This window comes from Diadema antillarum, unplaced genomic scaffold (assembly GCF_040938485.1).
Source record: "Diadema antillarum isolate AM-2024a unplaced genomic scaffold, OU_Dant_1.0 scf00000030, whole genome shotgun sequence".
Classification (NCBI taxonomy): Eukaryota; Metazoa; Echinodermata; class Echinoidea; order Diadematoida; family Diadematidae; genus Diadema; species Diadema antillarum.
The window spans coordinates 2,747,731-2,765,053 of NW_027270919.1; the positions used below are offsets into that span (position 1 = coordinate 2,747,731).

The 17,323-nt window shown below is 39.5% G+C and overlaps 2 protein-coding genes across 2 annotated transcripts; both read right to left on the reverse strand.

Moving 5' to 3' along the window:
* Positions 1 to 1,040: 1,040 nt before the first annotated feature.
* LOC139741028 (uncharacterized) lies at positions 1,041 to 3,831 on the reverse strand. Its single transcript, XM_071651620.1, has one exon. It carries the CDS (start codon positions 3,573 to 3,575, stop codon positions 1,062 to 1,064), a length of 2,514 nt encoding a protein of 837 aa, XP_071507721.1. The 5' UTR covers positions 3,576 to 3,831; the 3' UTR covers positions 1,041 to 1,061.
* A 31-nt stretch (positions 3,832 to 3,862) lies between these two features.
* On the reverse strand, positions 3,863 to 16,324 carry LOC139740415 (uncharacterized). Its single transcript, XM_071651010.1, has 7 exons — positions 15,913 to 16,324; positions 10,791 to 11,228; positions 8,240 to 8,677; positions 7,186 to 7,623; positions 6,352 to 6,543; positions 3,919 to 4,408; positions 3,863 to 3,872 (listed from the first exon to the last, which is right to left on the reverse strand). The coding sequence occupies exons 2-7, from the start codon at positions 11,005 to 11,007 to the stop codon at positions 3,863 to 3,865; spliced, it is 1,785 nt and encodes a 594-aa protein (XP_071507111.1). The 5' UTR covers positions 11,008 to 11,228; positions 15,913 to 16,324.
* Positions 16,325 to 17,323: the final 999 nt, after the last annotated feature.

Consider the following 17,323-nt stretch of genomic DNA (forward strand, 5'->3'; position numbering starts at 1 on the left):
GATTATCAGATTAAACTTAAATCAAGCATGCCTCATTAACACATTCTCTCCATAATTAATGCCAACTTTCAAAGCAGTAGCACTATCCTTTCAAAAGTTATTAGAGTTGAAAGTGAAAAGTGTGGACAAGGTTTTTCAGAAATGAAAAAGGGATTCTAAAGACGACCTAATCACACTATTCTACCAAAAATGTTCGAGATAAACTGCTAAAAAAAAAATACACTTTCCTGCCCGTTTTATGATACCAAATTTTAGCATAAAGGAAAAGAAGACCCGCTCTTTCAGAAAATATGAAAAAGTCAAGTTCGGCTAGGTTGACCCGTTTCACTTATTTTTCAGTCCTCACGCAAAATCAGTGTGTGCGACTTTATGTTCGTTTTGAGGTGCACGGTCACATATGGTAAAATGTGAAACTTTGTATGACCCCTCTTCCCTCGAAGTTTGATTGTAATTGAAGCAAAGAGTAAAGAGTTATTCAAGTTTTTGTAGCGTTCAGGACAGACGACGGACGGACAGACGGACGACGGATGGACAACAGACGGACATACACCGCAGGCAATCCCTTTTAGTCTCCCCTCACCTCTGCTGGGCTCGACAAAAAATCTTAGCTACCCCATCCTTTTTTCAAAGGTTCCCCTCAATTCCAACAAAAATTCATTAAGAATGAAGTTAACACATAGATTACTCATACTACTTTTTTTCATGTTGGAACGGCAGCTTTTTCTTTTTTTAATGGATGGCAAGGTATATTCCTGAAAACGTTGTTTCTTCATGTGATCATTGAACCTGCATTGGTGGACCAATGATTCATGGCAGATCTGGCAGGTGTACAATACTTGGGGAAGCAGGCATGCCAGCGACTGCGCAAAGACATGTGGCGATTAGGGGACCCTCGCTGAGTGAAGCACTTTAAACAAACTTTGCAGGATAATGGCTTCTCACCAGTGTGCACCCTCATATGGCGAATCTTATTTTCCTATGATATAGATTTCTCATGCACTTTGCGCTGCTCTTTAATAGATGAGCACTTACATCGCTTCTACTCGGACTTGCTTTGTTGTTCATATGATTTTCACTCTCTCCCTCCTCACCTCAACACAGGCTGTGCTCATATATATCACCTCAGCAAACAAATCCTGGTTAGGGTTATCATCTAGTATGCTTGGATCATGCAAGGACATGTGCCCTTTGAGTGACCAACTCTTTGTGAAGCACTTTGAACAAACTTTACAGCGGTATGGCCTCTCCCCCGTGTGCACTCTCATGTGCTGATTGAGGGACCCACTCTGTGCGAAGCACCTTGAACAAACTTTACAGCGGAATGGCTTCTCCCCTGTGTGCACTCTCATGTGCAGTTTGAGGGACCCACTCGCTGCAAAGCACTTTGAACAAACTTTACAGCGGAATGGCTTCTCCCCTGTGTGCAGTCTCATGTGGACCGTCATATTCCGCTTAAGAATGGTAATCCCGCATACTTTACACTGCTCTCTTGTGCGCTTGTGTTTCTTGAATTGGGGCTTGCTTTGGTGTTCGACTTTCATCCTTTTCTTCGACACATCAAGAGAGGTTGCCCTCACTGTCTCACTAAACGAATTTGGGTTAGTCGTATCACATGTGTGCATGGGACCATGCAAAGACATGTGCTGTTTGAGGGAACCGCTCTGTGAGAAGCACTTTGAACAAACTTTACATCGGAATGGCTTCTCCCCCGTGTGCACTCTCATGTGCTGATTGAGGGCAGAACTCTGTGTGAAGCATGATGAACAAACTTTACAGCGGAATGGCTTCTCCCCCGTGTGCACCCTCATGTGGATCCTCATATAATTCTTTACTACAGATTTCCCGCACACTTTGCACTGCTCTTTTTTTACAAAAGAGTGCTTGGATCCCTCCCCCTCAGGCTTACTCTGGTCTTCATGTGAGTTCATCCTCTTCTTTGACAAATCAAGAGAGGTTGATCTCACGGACTCGCTAAACGAATTTGGGTTAGTAGTTTCATATGTGTGTATGTGACCGTGCAAAGATATGTGCTGTTTGAGGGAACATTTGTGTGAGAAGGACCTTGAACAAACTTTACATCGGAATGGCTTCTCCCCCGTGTGCACCCTCATGTGCTGATTGAGGGCAGAACTCTGTGTGAAGCATGATGAACAAACTTTACAGCGGAATGGCTTCTCCCCCGTGTGCACCCTCATGTGGATCCTCATATAATTCTTTACTACAGATTTCCCGCACACTTTGCACTGCTCTCTTTTTTCTGAAGAGTGCTTGGATCCCTCCCCCTCAGGCTTACTCTGGTGTTCATGTGATTTCATCCTCTTCTTTGAAAAATCAAAAGAGGTTGATCTCACGGACTCACTAAACGAATTTGGGTTAGTAGTTTCAGATGTGTGTATGTGACCGTGCAAAGATATGTGCTGTTTGAGGGAACCTTTGTGTGAGAAGGACCTTGAACAAACTTTACATCGGAATGGCTTCTCCCCCGTGTGCACCCTCATGTGGATCCTCATATAATTCTTTACTACAGATTTCCCGCACACTTTGCACTGCTCTCTTTTTACAAAAGAGTGCTTGGATCCCTCCCCCTCAGGCTTACTCTGGTCTTCATGTGAGTTCATCCTCTTCTTTGACAAATCAAGAGAGGTTGATCTCACGGACTCACTAAACGAATTTGGATTAGTAGTTTCAGATGTGTGTATGTGACCGTGCAAAGATATGTGCTGTTTGAGGGAACCTTTGTGTGAGAAGGACCTTGAACAAACTTTACATCGGAATGGCTTCTCCCCCGTGTGCACCCTCATGTGGATCCTCATATAATTCTTTACTACAGATTTCCCGCACACTTTGCACTGCTCTCTTTTTTCTGAAGAGTGCTTGGATCCCTCCCCCTCAGGCTTACTCTGGTGTTCATGTGATTTCATCCTCTTCTTTGACAAATCAAGAGAGGTTGATCTCACGGACTCACTAAACGAATTTGGGTTAGTAGTTTCAGATGTGTGTATGTGACCGTGCAAAGATATGTGCAGTTTGAGGGAACCTCTCTGTGAGAAGGACCTTGAACAAACTTTACATCGGAATGGCCTCTCCCCCGTGTGCACCCTCATGTGGAGCCTCATATTTTTCTTTACTAAAGATTTCCCACACACTTTGCACTGCTCTCTTTTTGGAAAAGAGTGCTTGGATCCCTCCCCCTCAGGCTTACTCTGGTCTTCATGTGAGTTCATCCTCTTCTTTGACAAATATGTCTCACTAAAGGAATTTGTGTTACTTGTATCACATTTGTGCATGTGACCGAGCAAAAACATGTGCCGTCTGAGGGACCATCTGTGTAAGAAGCACCTTGAACAAACTTTACATTGGAATGGCTTCTCCCCCATGTGCACCCTCATATGGATCTTCATCCCTGTCTTCAATATAGATTTCCCGCACACTTTGCACTGTTCTCTTTTTTTAAAAGAGTGCTTGGATCCCTCCCCCGTGTGCACTCTCATGTGCTGATTGAGGGCAGAACTCCGTGTGAAGCATGATGAACAAACTTTACAGCGGAATGGCTTCTCCCCCGTGTGCACCCTCATGTGGATCCTCATATAATTCTTTACTACAGATTTCCCGCACACTTTGCACTGCTCTTTTTTTACAAAAGAGTGCTTGGATCCCTCCCCCTCAGGCTTACTCTGGTGTTCATGTGATTTCATCCTCTTCTTTGACAAATCAAGAGAGGTTGATCTCACTGTCTCACTAAACGAATTTGGGTTAGTAGTTTTACATGTGTGTATGTGACCGTGCAAAGACATGTGCTGTTTGAGGGAACCTTTCTGTGAGAAGCACCTTGAACACACTTTACATTGGAATGGCTTCTCAGCTAACTGCACCTTCAAGTGGTGAAACATATTTTTCTTTGATGTGGATTTCCTGCACACTTTCTGTTTTCTTGCAGGAATGTGCTTGGGTCCATTTGACTTCCACTTGCCTTGGTGTTTGTTCAATTTCATCCTCTTCTGTGACACATGATGGGGTGCCTCTAAAGTCTCACTGAAGGAATCTGGGTTGTTGGCATTACTTGACATATGGCTGGTAAGATTTTTTTCTTGGGGGTCTGCTGCGTGTGTAAGCCTTTCTCCTCTAAGACCAAGTGCTGGGAAAACCAGCCCCTCCTTATCCTCTGCTGATACATCTTGCCCTGCCGAGGCTGATGGGGCTGTATTAGTCTTCTCACTGTCCACTGATGGTGTGTCATTCATCACCCCTGCAATTGCCAGGCACTTTGCATGAACTGCAACATGTGAAGAATTGCAATGTTGGTCGGATCCTGCTTCATAAAAGCCTCTCTGGATTTCATTTTGATTAAGAGTGCTTGTCCGCGACACAGAATCCTCATCCTCATTTAGAACAGGGTTCTTTGTTTCACCTGCTGAAATAACAAAATGACATAAAACTACTTCACATCCCTTGATTTTAAGTCAGGACTCAATAAAGGTGAAATGGGTCAATCAAGACAATATTGGGTTTTCATATTTTCAGAAAGAACTACCCTTCTTCTACATTATCTTCACAGTTGGGATCTTAAAATGAATAGGAAAGTGCATTTTCAGCAGTTTCTCTACAACTTTTCTTTTTTTGTAGAGTATAATGTGAGATCAGGTATATCTAAGAGACCCTTTTCATTTCTTGAAAGCCCTTTGCACACTCTTTACTTTCAAGTTTACTAACTTTTGAAGGGCTAAAGTTAATGCTTTGAAAGTTGGCATTAATCATGAACAGAATGTGTTGATAGAGCATATAAATTCAGCCTATCTGATACTCTTTTCATTGTTGTTGCTCCAGTGGTTTACACCCTGTATTTTGTTCTGTTCATTGCACAGCTGGCATGGTTTGGTGAAGATTAAGTGCTTGAAGAGACCCTGTACTTTAGAGACTCTTGTCTTGGTTCACCCTTTTCAAGAGTGTGTGCTTTCTTTCCAACATTTACACAGTCTAGGAGAATCAATTTCACATCATTGTAAAGCTTAGAGTCTGTTCTTTCAGGATCTGCCCTAAGTTTAAAATCTGTGTCTCGCGACTTTTGGTTTTGTGATGCAGGATTACATATTTACTGTATATGCTGTTATTTTTGCTTACAGATATTTTCGCGAATGACAGGGCCATAGACATTTTCGCAAGATGTTTTCACAAATTGACGCCGACGCTTACGTTAAAGGGACTGTACAGTACTGCTTTGGGTGGGGATTCATGTTTTTAACATTCCTAAGTGAGATAATGAGAAACCTCTTCTGAAATATGAAAGAGCATGTAATTCTAACAAGGATTCAACATTTATTTGATGAAAATTTGTTTTCAAATGGCTGACATATCCAAAAGTGATAAAAGGCGACAGGCCACGTCTTTTATTACAGTGTACAATCTCTTTGTTCCACTCTGTTTTTGGATATCTCAGCCATTTCAAAACTGATTTTCATCAAATAAACTTTTGATACCCCTTACAATTGCGTGCTCTTTGACATCTCATAGAGTGGTGTCTGAATATCTTGCAAAACATTAAAAGCCAAATCCTCACCTCGACCAGAAGTGTACACACCCTTCAATGCTCTATTAACAGGGCACATCGAGACATTTTTGCATGGATCTAACTGTCATTCGTGAAATTCACAAAAATAACAGCTCATACAGTATATTTTATTTGCTAATACACAAAAAAATCACAAAGATTCATTTCCAAGCATGCAACTAAGCCTTTAATTCAATGCATTGTGGGTTAACTTAGACCCAGTTTACAGTGAGTGAAAAGGCCGGGCTCGGCCATTATTTGTGGTACCAATATTGGCCGTGCATTTGGCTCTGGAGGTAGTCTTGGCCATGGCCAAGCTGTGGCCGAGCCCAGCCTTTTCTCACTGTAAACACAAACTGGGCTTACTGAGGTACGACATCTAGTCTGGCTTCCAGACCCTCTGCCCGTACTACAACTGTTTTTCGCTATTCAGAATATTGACGTTTTCAACTTCGAAAACTAGTATTAATAGATGAAGGTGGTTTTGTCCTGCACAGTAATTTGTCTTCTGCAAAGGTGGCGACACTGCTGTGGGGCGTGGACTTTGTCGCCACGGAGTCCAGTTGGGCAGGGGCCTGGAAACCAGCTGTTATCACATTGTGACTGGCGTCCTCTCATTAAATACATGTAGTGTTTGTTTGAACCTTCACAATTGTCTCAGTGGCATGTAGGGAATCTACCAGTCCAAAAAAGACTGTCAAACCATCAGCCTGGTAAGTTGCAAGTTGCTACCTTTGGATCATCAGATGCCACTTTTATGGTTTGAGAATAATACATGTTGGTTACATTCCTATCAGTATCATTACCTGGTGGGGTAGGGCTCTCTTGGGTGTGTCTGGATCCATGTCTTGTTAGGTGCTGTCTGAAATCTTCACTGCTTGTAAATGCTTCTCCACACTCCTCACACAGAGGTAGCTTGTAAGTCTTGACCAGGACTTCTCTTTCCTTCTCCAGTTTTGGAATGGAGGAAGTTGAACATGGGTTGGCATCATAGTCTTCTGCAATTGAGAATTGAAAGATATAAATTGTATAGAATTAAAGTTACTGGCACCATTCTATAAAGATGTTCACAATTAAGCCCATTCATTTCAGTTAAATGAAAAACACTTTTGGGGAGCGAAATAGGTGAACTGTCCTTGGTGTGAAATGCTTTACTTCCTATATACACTGTACTACAACTCTAAATTCGATTACTTAGTATGTGGAATCATAAGTTTCTGGCACCATTCATGAAGATTAAAAGTACATGATTATGAAGATCAAAAAGCCTATACATTTTAGTATTGGAATAAATAAATGCATTGTGAATTAGCTTAGAGCTTGTTATCTTATGTCAACATTCTTTCTATTACAAGAAAAATGGAAGATTTTATCTTCACAAAACTGATGCCTTAAGCTCAATGTGATAAGGGAAGAAATGTAGGGCATTTTTACAATCTTTAGAACAGCAGGATTTTTCACTCTCCCAACTAATTTCAAATACATGTATTGTTAAAAGCATCTCACTATTACAATGCACATATCCTTTGTCAAAATATCTATTTGCCACATGTCAGAACAGTTCTTCACACAATGTAGAATTTTGATTGTCAGCTTATTTCTTGCAAGTTTTGCATTGCTAAAAATTCAAACTTCATTACCATCACAGTCATGGCAGTTGTCATGGCTGCTTGCTTGTATCTGGAGGTCTCCTGGCAGTGAAGATTCAACCTTGACAATTGTATCAGTGGTAAACATGGAATCTACCGGTCCATCAAAGACTGTCAAACCATCAACTTGGTTAGTTGTAAGTTGCTGCCTTTGGACCAGACCCACTTTGTCAGTAGATTCCACTTTTATGGTTTGAGAATAATGCATGTCGGTTACATTCCTATCACCATCATCACTTGGTGGGGCGGGAATCTCTTGGGTGTGTCTCGATCCATGTCTTGTTTGGTGCTGTTTGAAATCTTCATTGCTTGTGAATGCTTCTCCACACTCCTCACACAGAGGAAGATTGTAAGTCTTGACCAGGACTTTTCTTTCCTTCTCCAGTTTTGGAATTGAAGAAGTTGAGCATGGGTTGGTATCATGTTCTTCTGGAAGTGGGTATTGAAAGACAAACATTGTAAAGAATTAGAAGTTACTGGCACCATTCATGAAGATGTTCATTACAAATTCCATTCATTCCCGTAATGAAAAACACTTTTGGGGAGCAAAAAGGTGAATTGTCCTTGGCAACAAATACTTTACTAAATGTATACTACTACTTTAAATTCGAGCATCTGGAATTAGAATTTACTGACAAAATTCATGAAGATTCAAATTACAAATGAATATCACAAAGCCAATACATTTCAGTATTGGAATAAATAAATGCATTGTGGATTAACATGAGACTTATTTTCTTATCGTAATTGTTCAAATTGAAAAAAAAGGAAGCTTTTATCTTCAGAAAACTTGGGCCTCAAGTCAAGGTGATAAGTGAAAAAATGTAGGGCATTTTTTAAATCTTTAGAACAGGATTTCTCCCTTTCCCAACTAATTTCAGATAAAGATTATTATAAAAGCATCTCACTATTACAATGCACACATCCTTTGTCAAAATGTTTATCTGCCACATGTCTTAACAGTTCTTTGCGCAATGCAGAATTAATAGTTAACTTGACATATTTCTTGCCAGGTTTGCATTGCTAAAAAATCAAAATTCATTACCATCACAGTCATGGTAGTTGTCATGGTTGCTTGCTTGTATTTGGAGGTCTCCTGGCAGTGAAGATTCAACCTTGACAATTGTATCAGTGGTATACATGGAATCTACCGGTCCATCAAAGACTGTCAAACCATCAGCTTGGTATGTTGGAAGTTGCTGCCTTTGGAACAGACCCACTTTGTCACCAGATTCCACTTTTATGGTTTGAGAATAATGCATGTTGGTTACAATCCTATCACCATCATCACTTGGTGGGGTAGGGCTCTCTTGGGTGTGTCTGGATCCATGTCTTGTTAGGTGCTGTCTGAAATCTTCACTGCTTGTGAATGCTTCTCCACACTCCTCACACAGAGGTAGCTTGTAAGTCTTGACCAGGACTTCTCTTTCCTTCTCCAATTTTGGAATTGAGGAAGTTGAGCATGGGTTGGTATCACGTTCTTCTGTAAGTGGGTGTTGAAAGACAAACATGGTGAAGAATTAGAAGTTACTGTCACCATACATGAAGATGTTCTTAACAAAGTCCATTCATTCCCGAAATGAAAAACACTTTTGGGGAGCAAAAAGGTGAATTGTCCTTGGCAACAAATGCTTTACTAACTGTATACTACAACTTTAAATTCGAGCATCTGGAATTAGAATTTACTGACACCATTCATGAAGATTAAAAGTACAAATGCAGATCACAAAGCCTATACATTTTAGCATTGGAACAAGGAAAAGTAGAAATTACGCGGTGCGTAATATATGTCCCCGCCGGAAGTAGCATTTTGTAGCAAAATGTGCAATATAGGTTAAAAATCAAGGTCAAAGGTCAAAGAAGTTAAAGGTCAGAATTCTGTGTAAAAGTTTTGAAGCCCTCACCTAGTGCCATCACATAAAGCAAACGGAATCGAAATCGGGTTAGAAATGGCGAAGGAGTAGCATTTTATAGCCAATGTACAATACAGGTCAAAAATCAAGGTCAAAGGTCAAAGAAGGCAAAGGTCAAAATTCTGTGTAAAGTTTTGAAGCCCTCACCTACTGCCATCACATAAAGCAAACGGAATCGAAATCGGGTTAGAAATGGCGAAGGAGTAGCATTTTGTAGCCAATGTAGGCCTACAATAGAGGTCAAAAATCAAGGTCAAAGGTTAAAGAAGGCAAAGGTCAAAATTCTGTGTACAAGTTTTGAAGCCCTCACCTAGTGCCATCACATAAAGCAAACGGAATCGAAATCGGGTTAGAAATGGCGAAGGAGTAGCATTTTGTAGCAAAATGTACAATAAAGGTCAAAAATCAAGGTCAAAGGTCAAAGAAGGCAAAGGTCAAAATTCTGTGAAGAAGTTTTGAAGCCCTCACCTAGTGCCATCACATAAAGCAAACGGAATTGAAATCGGGTTAGAAATGGCGAAGGAGTAGCATTTTGTAGCAAAATGTACAATATAGGTCAAAAATCAAGGTCAAAGGTCAAAGAAGGCAAAGGTCAAAATTCTGTGTAGAAGTTTTGAAGCCCTCACCTAGTGCCATCACATAAAGCAAACGGAATCGAAATCGGGTTAGAAATGGCGAAGGAGTGGCATTTTGTAGCAAAATGTACAATATAGGTCAAAAATCAAGGTCAAAGGTCAAAGAAGTCAAAGGTCAAAATTCTGTGTAGAGGTTTTGAAGCCCTCACCTAGTGCCATCATATAAAGCAAACGGAATCGAAATCGGGTTAGAAATGGCGAAGGAGTAGCATTTTGTAGCAAAATGTACAATATAGGTCAAAGGTCAAGGTCAAAGGTCACGACTGAAATTCTGTGTAGAAGTTTCAAAGCTCCCATGTAGTGCTATCATATAAAGCAAACAGAATCAAAATTGGCTCATAAATGACAGAGAAGTAGCAAATTGAACATTTTGATCACACACGGACGCACACATGGACACACGGACGGACACACGGACGGACGGACACACGGACGGACGGACGGACGGACGGACGGACGGACACACACACGTACGGAGCCCGTTTCATAGTCCCCTGCTCGAACTCGTTCGGCGGGGACAATAAATAAATGCATTGGGGATTAACTTGGGGCCCATTTTTATTTATATCAAAATTCTTCCTTAAAAAAAACCCCCAAAGGTTTAAATGTATGCAAAAATGAGGCTTGAAGCTCAATCTTCAGTAAAGCAAGATTTCTCACTCGCCCAACTAATTTCAAATATTGTTAAAAGCATCTTCACTATTACAATGAAGATATCCTTTGTCAAAATATTTATCTGCCATATGTCAAAACAGCTCTTCGCACAATGCAGAATGTTAATACTGTAAAACATGATATATTCGCGGCATGAAATTTTCGCGAATTGGAGCCGACAGCCTTTTTCGTGGCATGAAATTTTCGCGAATTGCTACTGGCATTCAATGCATGTAGTGTATACAAAAGCTTTCGCGTGCATTTTAATTTTGCGAATTTTGGCGCTCGCAAAATTCGCGAAATTAAAATGCACGCGAAAATTTCTCGTTTTACAGTACTTAAATTGACATATTTCTTGCCAGGTTTGCACTGCTAAAAATTCAAAATTCATTACCATCACAGTCATGGTAGTTGTCACAGTTGCTTGCTTGTATCTGGAGGTCTCCTGGCAGTGAAGATTCAACCTTGACAATTGTATCAGTGGTATACATGGAATCTAAAGGTCCATCAAAGACTGTCAAACCATCAACTTGGTTAGTTGTAAGTTGCTGCCTTTGGACCAGACCCACTTTGTCAGTAGATTCCACGTTTATGGTTTGAGAATAAGGCATGTTGGTTACATTCCTATCACCATCATCACTTGGTGGGGCGGGGCTCTCTTGGGTGTATCTGGATCCATGTCTTGTTTGGTGCTGTTTGAAATCTTCAATGCTTGTGAATGTTTCTACACACTTCTCACGCAGAGGAAGCTTGTATACCTGGACCACAACTTCCCTTTCCTTCTCAAATTTTGGAATAGAGGAAGTTGAGCATGGGTTGGTATCATGTTCTTCTGTATTAAAGTGGGTATTGAAAGACAAACATGGTAAAGAATTAGAAGTTACTGGCACCATTCATGAAGATGTTCTTTACAAATTCCATTCATTCCCGTAATGAAAAACACTTTTGGGGAGCAAAAAGGTGAATTGTCCTTGGCAACAAATGCTTTACTAGATGTATACGACAACTTTAAATTCGAGCATCTGGAATTAGAATTCACTGACACCATTCATGAAGATTAAAATTACAAATGCAGATCACAAAGCCTGCACATTTTAGTATTGGAATAAGTAAATGCATTGTGGATTAACATAGGGCTTATTTTCTTATATTGAAATTCTTCCTATTGAAAAAAAAGGAAGCTTTTATCTTCAGAATATTGGGGCCTCAAGTCAAGGTGATAAGTGAAAAAGGAAAAGTAGAAATTATGTGGAGCGTAATATATGTTCCCGCCGGAAGTAGCATTTTGTAGCAAAATGTACAATATAGGTCAAAAATCAAGGTCAAAGGTCAAAGAAGTCAAAGGTCAAAATTCTGTGTACAAGTTTTGAAGCCCTCACCTTGTGCCATCACATTATGTAAACAGAATCGAAATTGGGTTAGAAATGGCGAAGGAGTAGCATTTTGTAGCCACTGCATAATAAAATGTAGGTCAAAAATCAAGGTAAAAGGTCAAAGAAGCCAAAGGTCAAAATTCTGTGAAGTTTTGAAGCCCTCACCTAGTGCCATCAGATAAAGTAAACGGAATCAAAATCGGGTTAGAAATGGCGAAGGAATAGCATGTTGTACCCAAGCCAATGTACAATATAGGTCAAAAATCAATGTCAAAGGTCAGAGAAGTCAAAGATCAAAATTCTGTGAAGAAGTTTTGAAGCGCTCACCTTGTGCATTCACATAAAGCAGACGGAATCGAAATTGGTATAGAAATGGCAGAGTAGCATTTTGTAGCAAAATGTACAATACAGGTCAAAAATCAAGGTCAAAGGTCAAAGAAGTCAAAGGTCAAAATTCTATGTAGACGTTTTTAAGTCCTCACCTACATAATGTACAGTAGTGCCATCACATAAAGTAAACGGAATCGAAATCGGGTTACAAATGGCGAAGGAGTAGCATTTTGTAGCCAATGTACAATGTAGGTCAAAAATCAATGTCAAAGGTCAAAGAAGTCAAAGGTCAAAATTCTGTGTACAAGTTTTGAAGCCCTCACCTAGTGCCATCACATAAAGCAAAAGGAATCGAAATCGGGTTAGAAATGGCAAAGGAGTAGCATTTTGTAGCAAAATGTACAATATAGGTCAAAAATCAAAGGTCAAAGAGGAAAGAAGTAAAAGGTCAAAATTCTGTGTAGAAGTTTTGAAGCCCTCACCTAGTGCCATCACATAAAGCAAATGGAATCGAAATCGGGCTAGAAATGGCGAAGGGGTAGCATTTTGTAAATGTACAAAATGTACAATATAGGTGAAAGGTCAAAATGTACAATACAGGTCAAAAATCAAGGTCAAAGGTCAAAGAAGTCAAAGGTCAAAATTCTGTGTAGACGTTTTTAAGTCCTCACCAACAGCAGTGCCATCACATAAAGTAAATGGAATTGAAATTGGGTTAGAAATGGCGAAGGAGTAGCATTTTGTAGCCAATGTACAATGTAGGTCAAAAATCAATGTCAAAAGTCAAAGAAGTCAAAGGTCTAAATTCTGTGTAGACGTTTTTAAGTCCTCACCTACAGTAGTGCCATCACATAAAGTAAACGGAATCGAAATCGGGTTAGAAATGGCGAAGGAGTAGCATTTTGTAGCCAATGTACAATGTAGGTCAAAAATCAATGTCAAAGGTCAGAGGTCAAAGGTCAAAATTCTGTGTACAAGTTTTGAAGCCCTCACCTAGTGCCATCACATAAAGCAAAAGGAATCGAAATCGGGTTAGAAATGGCAAAGGAGTAGCATTTTGTAGCAAAATGTACAATATAGGTCAAAAATCAAAGTCAAAGAGGAAAGAAGTAAAAGGTCAAAATTCTGTGTAGAAGTTTTGAAGCCCTCACCTAGTGCCATCACATAAAGCAAACGGAATCGAAATTGGGCTAGAAATGGCGAAGGGGTAGCATTTTGTAAATGTACAAAATGTACAATATAGGTCAAAGGTCAAAATGTACAATATAGGTCAAAAATCAAGGTCAAAGGTCAAAGAAGTCAAAGGTCAAAATTCTATGTAGACGTTTTTAAGTCCTCACTAACAGTAGTGCCATCACATAAAGTAAACGGAATTGAAATCGGGTTAGAAATGGCGAAGGAGTAGCATTTTGTAGCCAATGTACAATGTAGGTCAAAAATCAATGTCAAAGGTCAAAGAAGTCAAAGGTCAAAAGTCTGTGTACAAGTTTTGAAGCCCTCACCTAGTGCCATCACATGAAGCAAAAGGAATCGAAATCGGGTTAGAAATGGCAAAGGAGTAGCATTTGGTAGCAAAATGTACAATATAGGTCAAAATCAAAGTCAAAGGTCAAAGAAGTAAAAGGTCAAAATTCTGTGTCGAAGTTTTGAAGCCCTCACCTAGTGCCATCACATAAAGCAAACGGAATCGAAATCAGGCTAGAAATGGCGAAGGGGTAGCATTTTGAAAATGTCCAAAATGTACAATATAGGTCAAAGGTCAAGGTCAAAGGTCACAACTGAAATTCTGTGTAGAAGTTTCTAAGCTCCCACGTAGTGCTATCATATAAAGCAAACAAAATAAAAATTGGCTCATAAATGACAGTGAAGTAGCAAATTGAACATTTTGATCACACACGGACGCACACACACACGGACACACACACGTACGGAGCCTGTTTCATAGTCCCCTGCTCGAACTCGTTCGGCGGGGACAAAAAATGTAGGGCATTTTGTAAATCTCTAGAACAGGATTTCTCACTTTCCCAACTAATTTCAAATATTGTTCAAAGCGTCTTCACTATTGGGTAATTCCATGAAGTTGGGGCACAAAGTGTGACATTTTAGCATAACTCAATACTAATTATGCTATACATATATTGTTTTTAGGCTTAACATTTGTATTGAGACCATACATTTTCCTGGAAATTTTGTGCCATTCAGACTCAATTTTGATGAAGTTATTAAAACAATATGTAACGGTGTCCTGTAGCATCGTGACGTGTCCATGTAGCATCGTGATACTTAAAATCTGGTCCTAAAAGACAAATTATTGCAATTAGCTTGACCAAAATGTGATATTATACAAATAATACACAAGTGAGAGTGCGTTGGTGGAGATGAAGTGCACTTGAGGGTATTTACAATTGTGAAACATGTTGCACTACAATGTAAATACCCGAGAGTGAGCTGCATCTCCACTAACGTCACGAGCTTAAACCTGTGTATTATTTGATTTATAAAATGGGTCGAACACTAACAGCATTTTTCACGGACCTTTGTGGGTCAATACCGGTCAGCTACATGCTCAAAAGTCAAGATGTCTTAAGATGTTCGTCCCAAAAATTTACGCACGTCGCACTCGGAAATCCCGCACATGTAAGTACTGTACATATAAGCGTATACTACGCCACATGTTATGTGCAAGAAAGGCCAGCTAGCTGGCAGCCCGAACTACAATTGTAGAAGTTGTTTACAGGATTGACAGCGCGTATAGTAGCACGCGACGCACTTGTAACAACTGATTGAGCGTCCACTTCTAATCCTTATAGCATGCAGCATGGCTCCTACTAAAACACTGATCAATTCAGTGCTTATTTACGTCGATACGTCGATGTAGGGCAATTTGTCAATCAGCTGCAATGAAAACATCTCGACGGAAGAAATTCATGAATCTCCTTTCCACAGTTTTACTTTTACAAGAAAATTACACAATGTGTCACTATGCTATGCGGTGTCCACCAAATGTCACAAAACAGGACACTGCATAGCATCGTGATAATTTTGTAATTTTCTTTTAAAATTAAAACTGGGTAAAGGAAATTTGAGATATTTAGGTATCTCATTCATATCTTGTAAATGTGCATTGGATCAAAATTTGGTCAAGCTAATTGCCATAATTTGTCTCTCAGGACCGTATTTTAAAATATCAAGATGCTACATGGACACGTCACGATGCTACAGGACACTGTTACATATTGTTTAATAACTTCATCAAAATTGAGTCTGAATGGCACAAAATTTCCAGGAAAATGTGTGGCCTCAATGCAAATGTAAAGCCTACAAACAATAAATGTATAGCATAATTAATATTGAGTTATATACCAAATGTATTTTTTAAATATCACGATGCTACATGGACACCGCCCCAACTTCATGGAATTACCCTATACAATGCAGATATCCTTTGTCAAAATATTTATCTGCCACAATTAACTTGGGGCCCAATATTTTTTTTAATCAAAATTCTTGCTTTAAAAAAACCCGGAAGGTTTAAATCTATGCAAAAATGTGGCCTCAAGCTCAAGGTGATAAGTAAGGAAATTCAAGGATTTTTTTTTAATCTTCAGAAAAGCAAGATTTCTCACTCTCCCAACTAATTTCAAATATTGTTAAAAGCATCTTCACTACTACAATGAAGGTATCCTTTGTAAAAATATTTATCTGCCACATGTCTAAACAGCTCTTTGCACAATGCAGAATGTTAATACTTAAAACTTGACATATTTCTTGCCAGGTTTGCACTGCTAAAAATTCAAAATTCATTTTTAATACCATCACAGCCATGGTAGTTGTCACAGTTGATTCCTTGTATCTGGAGGTCTCCTGGCAGTGAAGATTCCACCTTGACAATTGTATCAGTGGTATACAAGGAATCTACCGGTCCATCAAACACTGTCAAACCATCAGTTTGGTAAGTTGGAACTTGCTGTCTTTGGACTAGAACCACTTTGTCATCAGATGCCACTTTTATGGTTTGAGAACAATGCGTGTTGGTTACATTCCTATAACCATCATAACATGGTGGGGCGGGGCTCTCTTGGGTGTGTCTGGATCCATGTCTTGTTAGGTGCTGTCTCAAATCTTCACTACTTGTGAATTCTCCTCCACACTCCTCATACAGAGGTAGCTTGTAAGTCTTCACGACTTCTCTTTCCGTCTCCAGTTTTGGAATTGAGGAAGTTGAGCATGGGTTGGTATCACATTCTTCTGGAAGTGGGTATTGAAAGACATACATTGTAAAGAATTAGAAGTTACTGACACCATGCATGAAGATGTTAATCATAAAGTCCATTTACTTAGAAATGGGACACACTTTTGGGAGTGACAAGGTGAACTGTACGTGGCCATAAATGCTTTGGTTTAATACTATTAACTATACGTTACAATTTTAACCCTATTCCCACAAGTGGGGCATTTGCCCCCCCCCCCTCCTCGATGTTTCGCATGATTATTCCACAACATGTTATGCTCTCACCGTGACATTTTATGACCTTTCAAGTATCGCGCAACTTTTGAGACCAAATTTGTCGCTCCTGAGCATACTGTTTTGAAGCTACGCCCTTTTAAAAAAGTCTCTCGACCCCAAAATTGCCCTAACACGTGATTTTGCGTACAAATCCAACGTAAATTGTGTTTTTGCAATGAATTTATATACAAATAAATATTTTTACTTTCAATGGTTGATGATTTATTTTAGCTTGATTATGTTTTAAAAAGTTTCTACGACAAATTTTGACAAAAAAACAACAAAAACAAAAGAATTGAAAAATTCAATAAACAAAATACATAAAAAATAATTATGAAGCCGAACTTTTGCTTCAATATTACCGTTGAGGATATTGAAAAGAATATGTTCATCAAAAAATAGAAGTCTTGGAGCTTTTTTTTTCTATTTTATAGGCAAATTATTATTTTTTGGCATAACTTAGCACAAATTAACTAATATAAAATACTACATAAATAAACTATAATGTGAAAAATCTAACTACAAATTTGTATGCGCTCTTGTAGATTACATTGGTCTCTACCTTCGAACAAATTTTTGCGAGGATCGCGCAATCCATGACCGAGATCTGAAGGGGGGCCAAAAAGGCCCCTTCGGTGGTTTCAAGTCCGTCAAAAAATCTGGTGGGATTAGGGTTAAATCCTAGCATCTGGAATTAGAAGTTACTGGCACCATTCA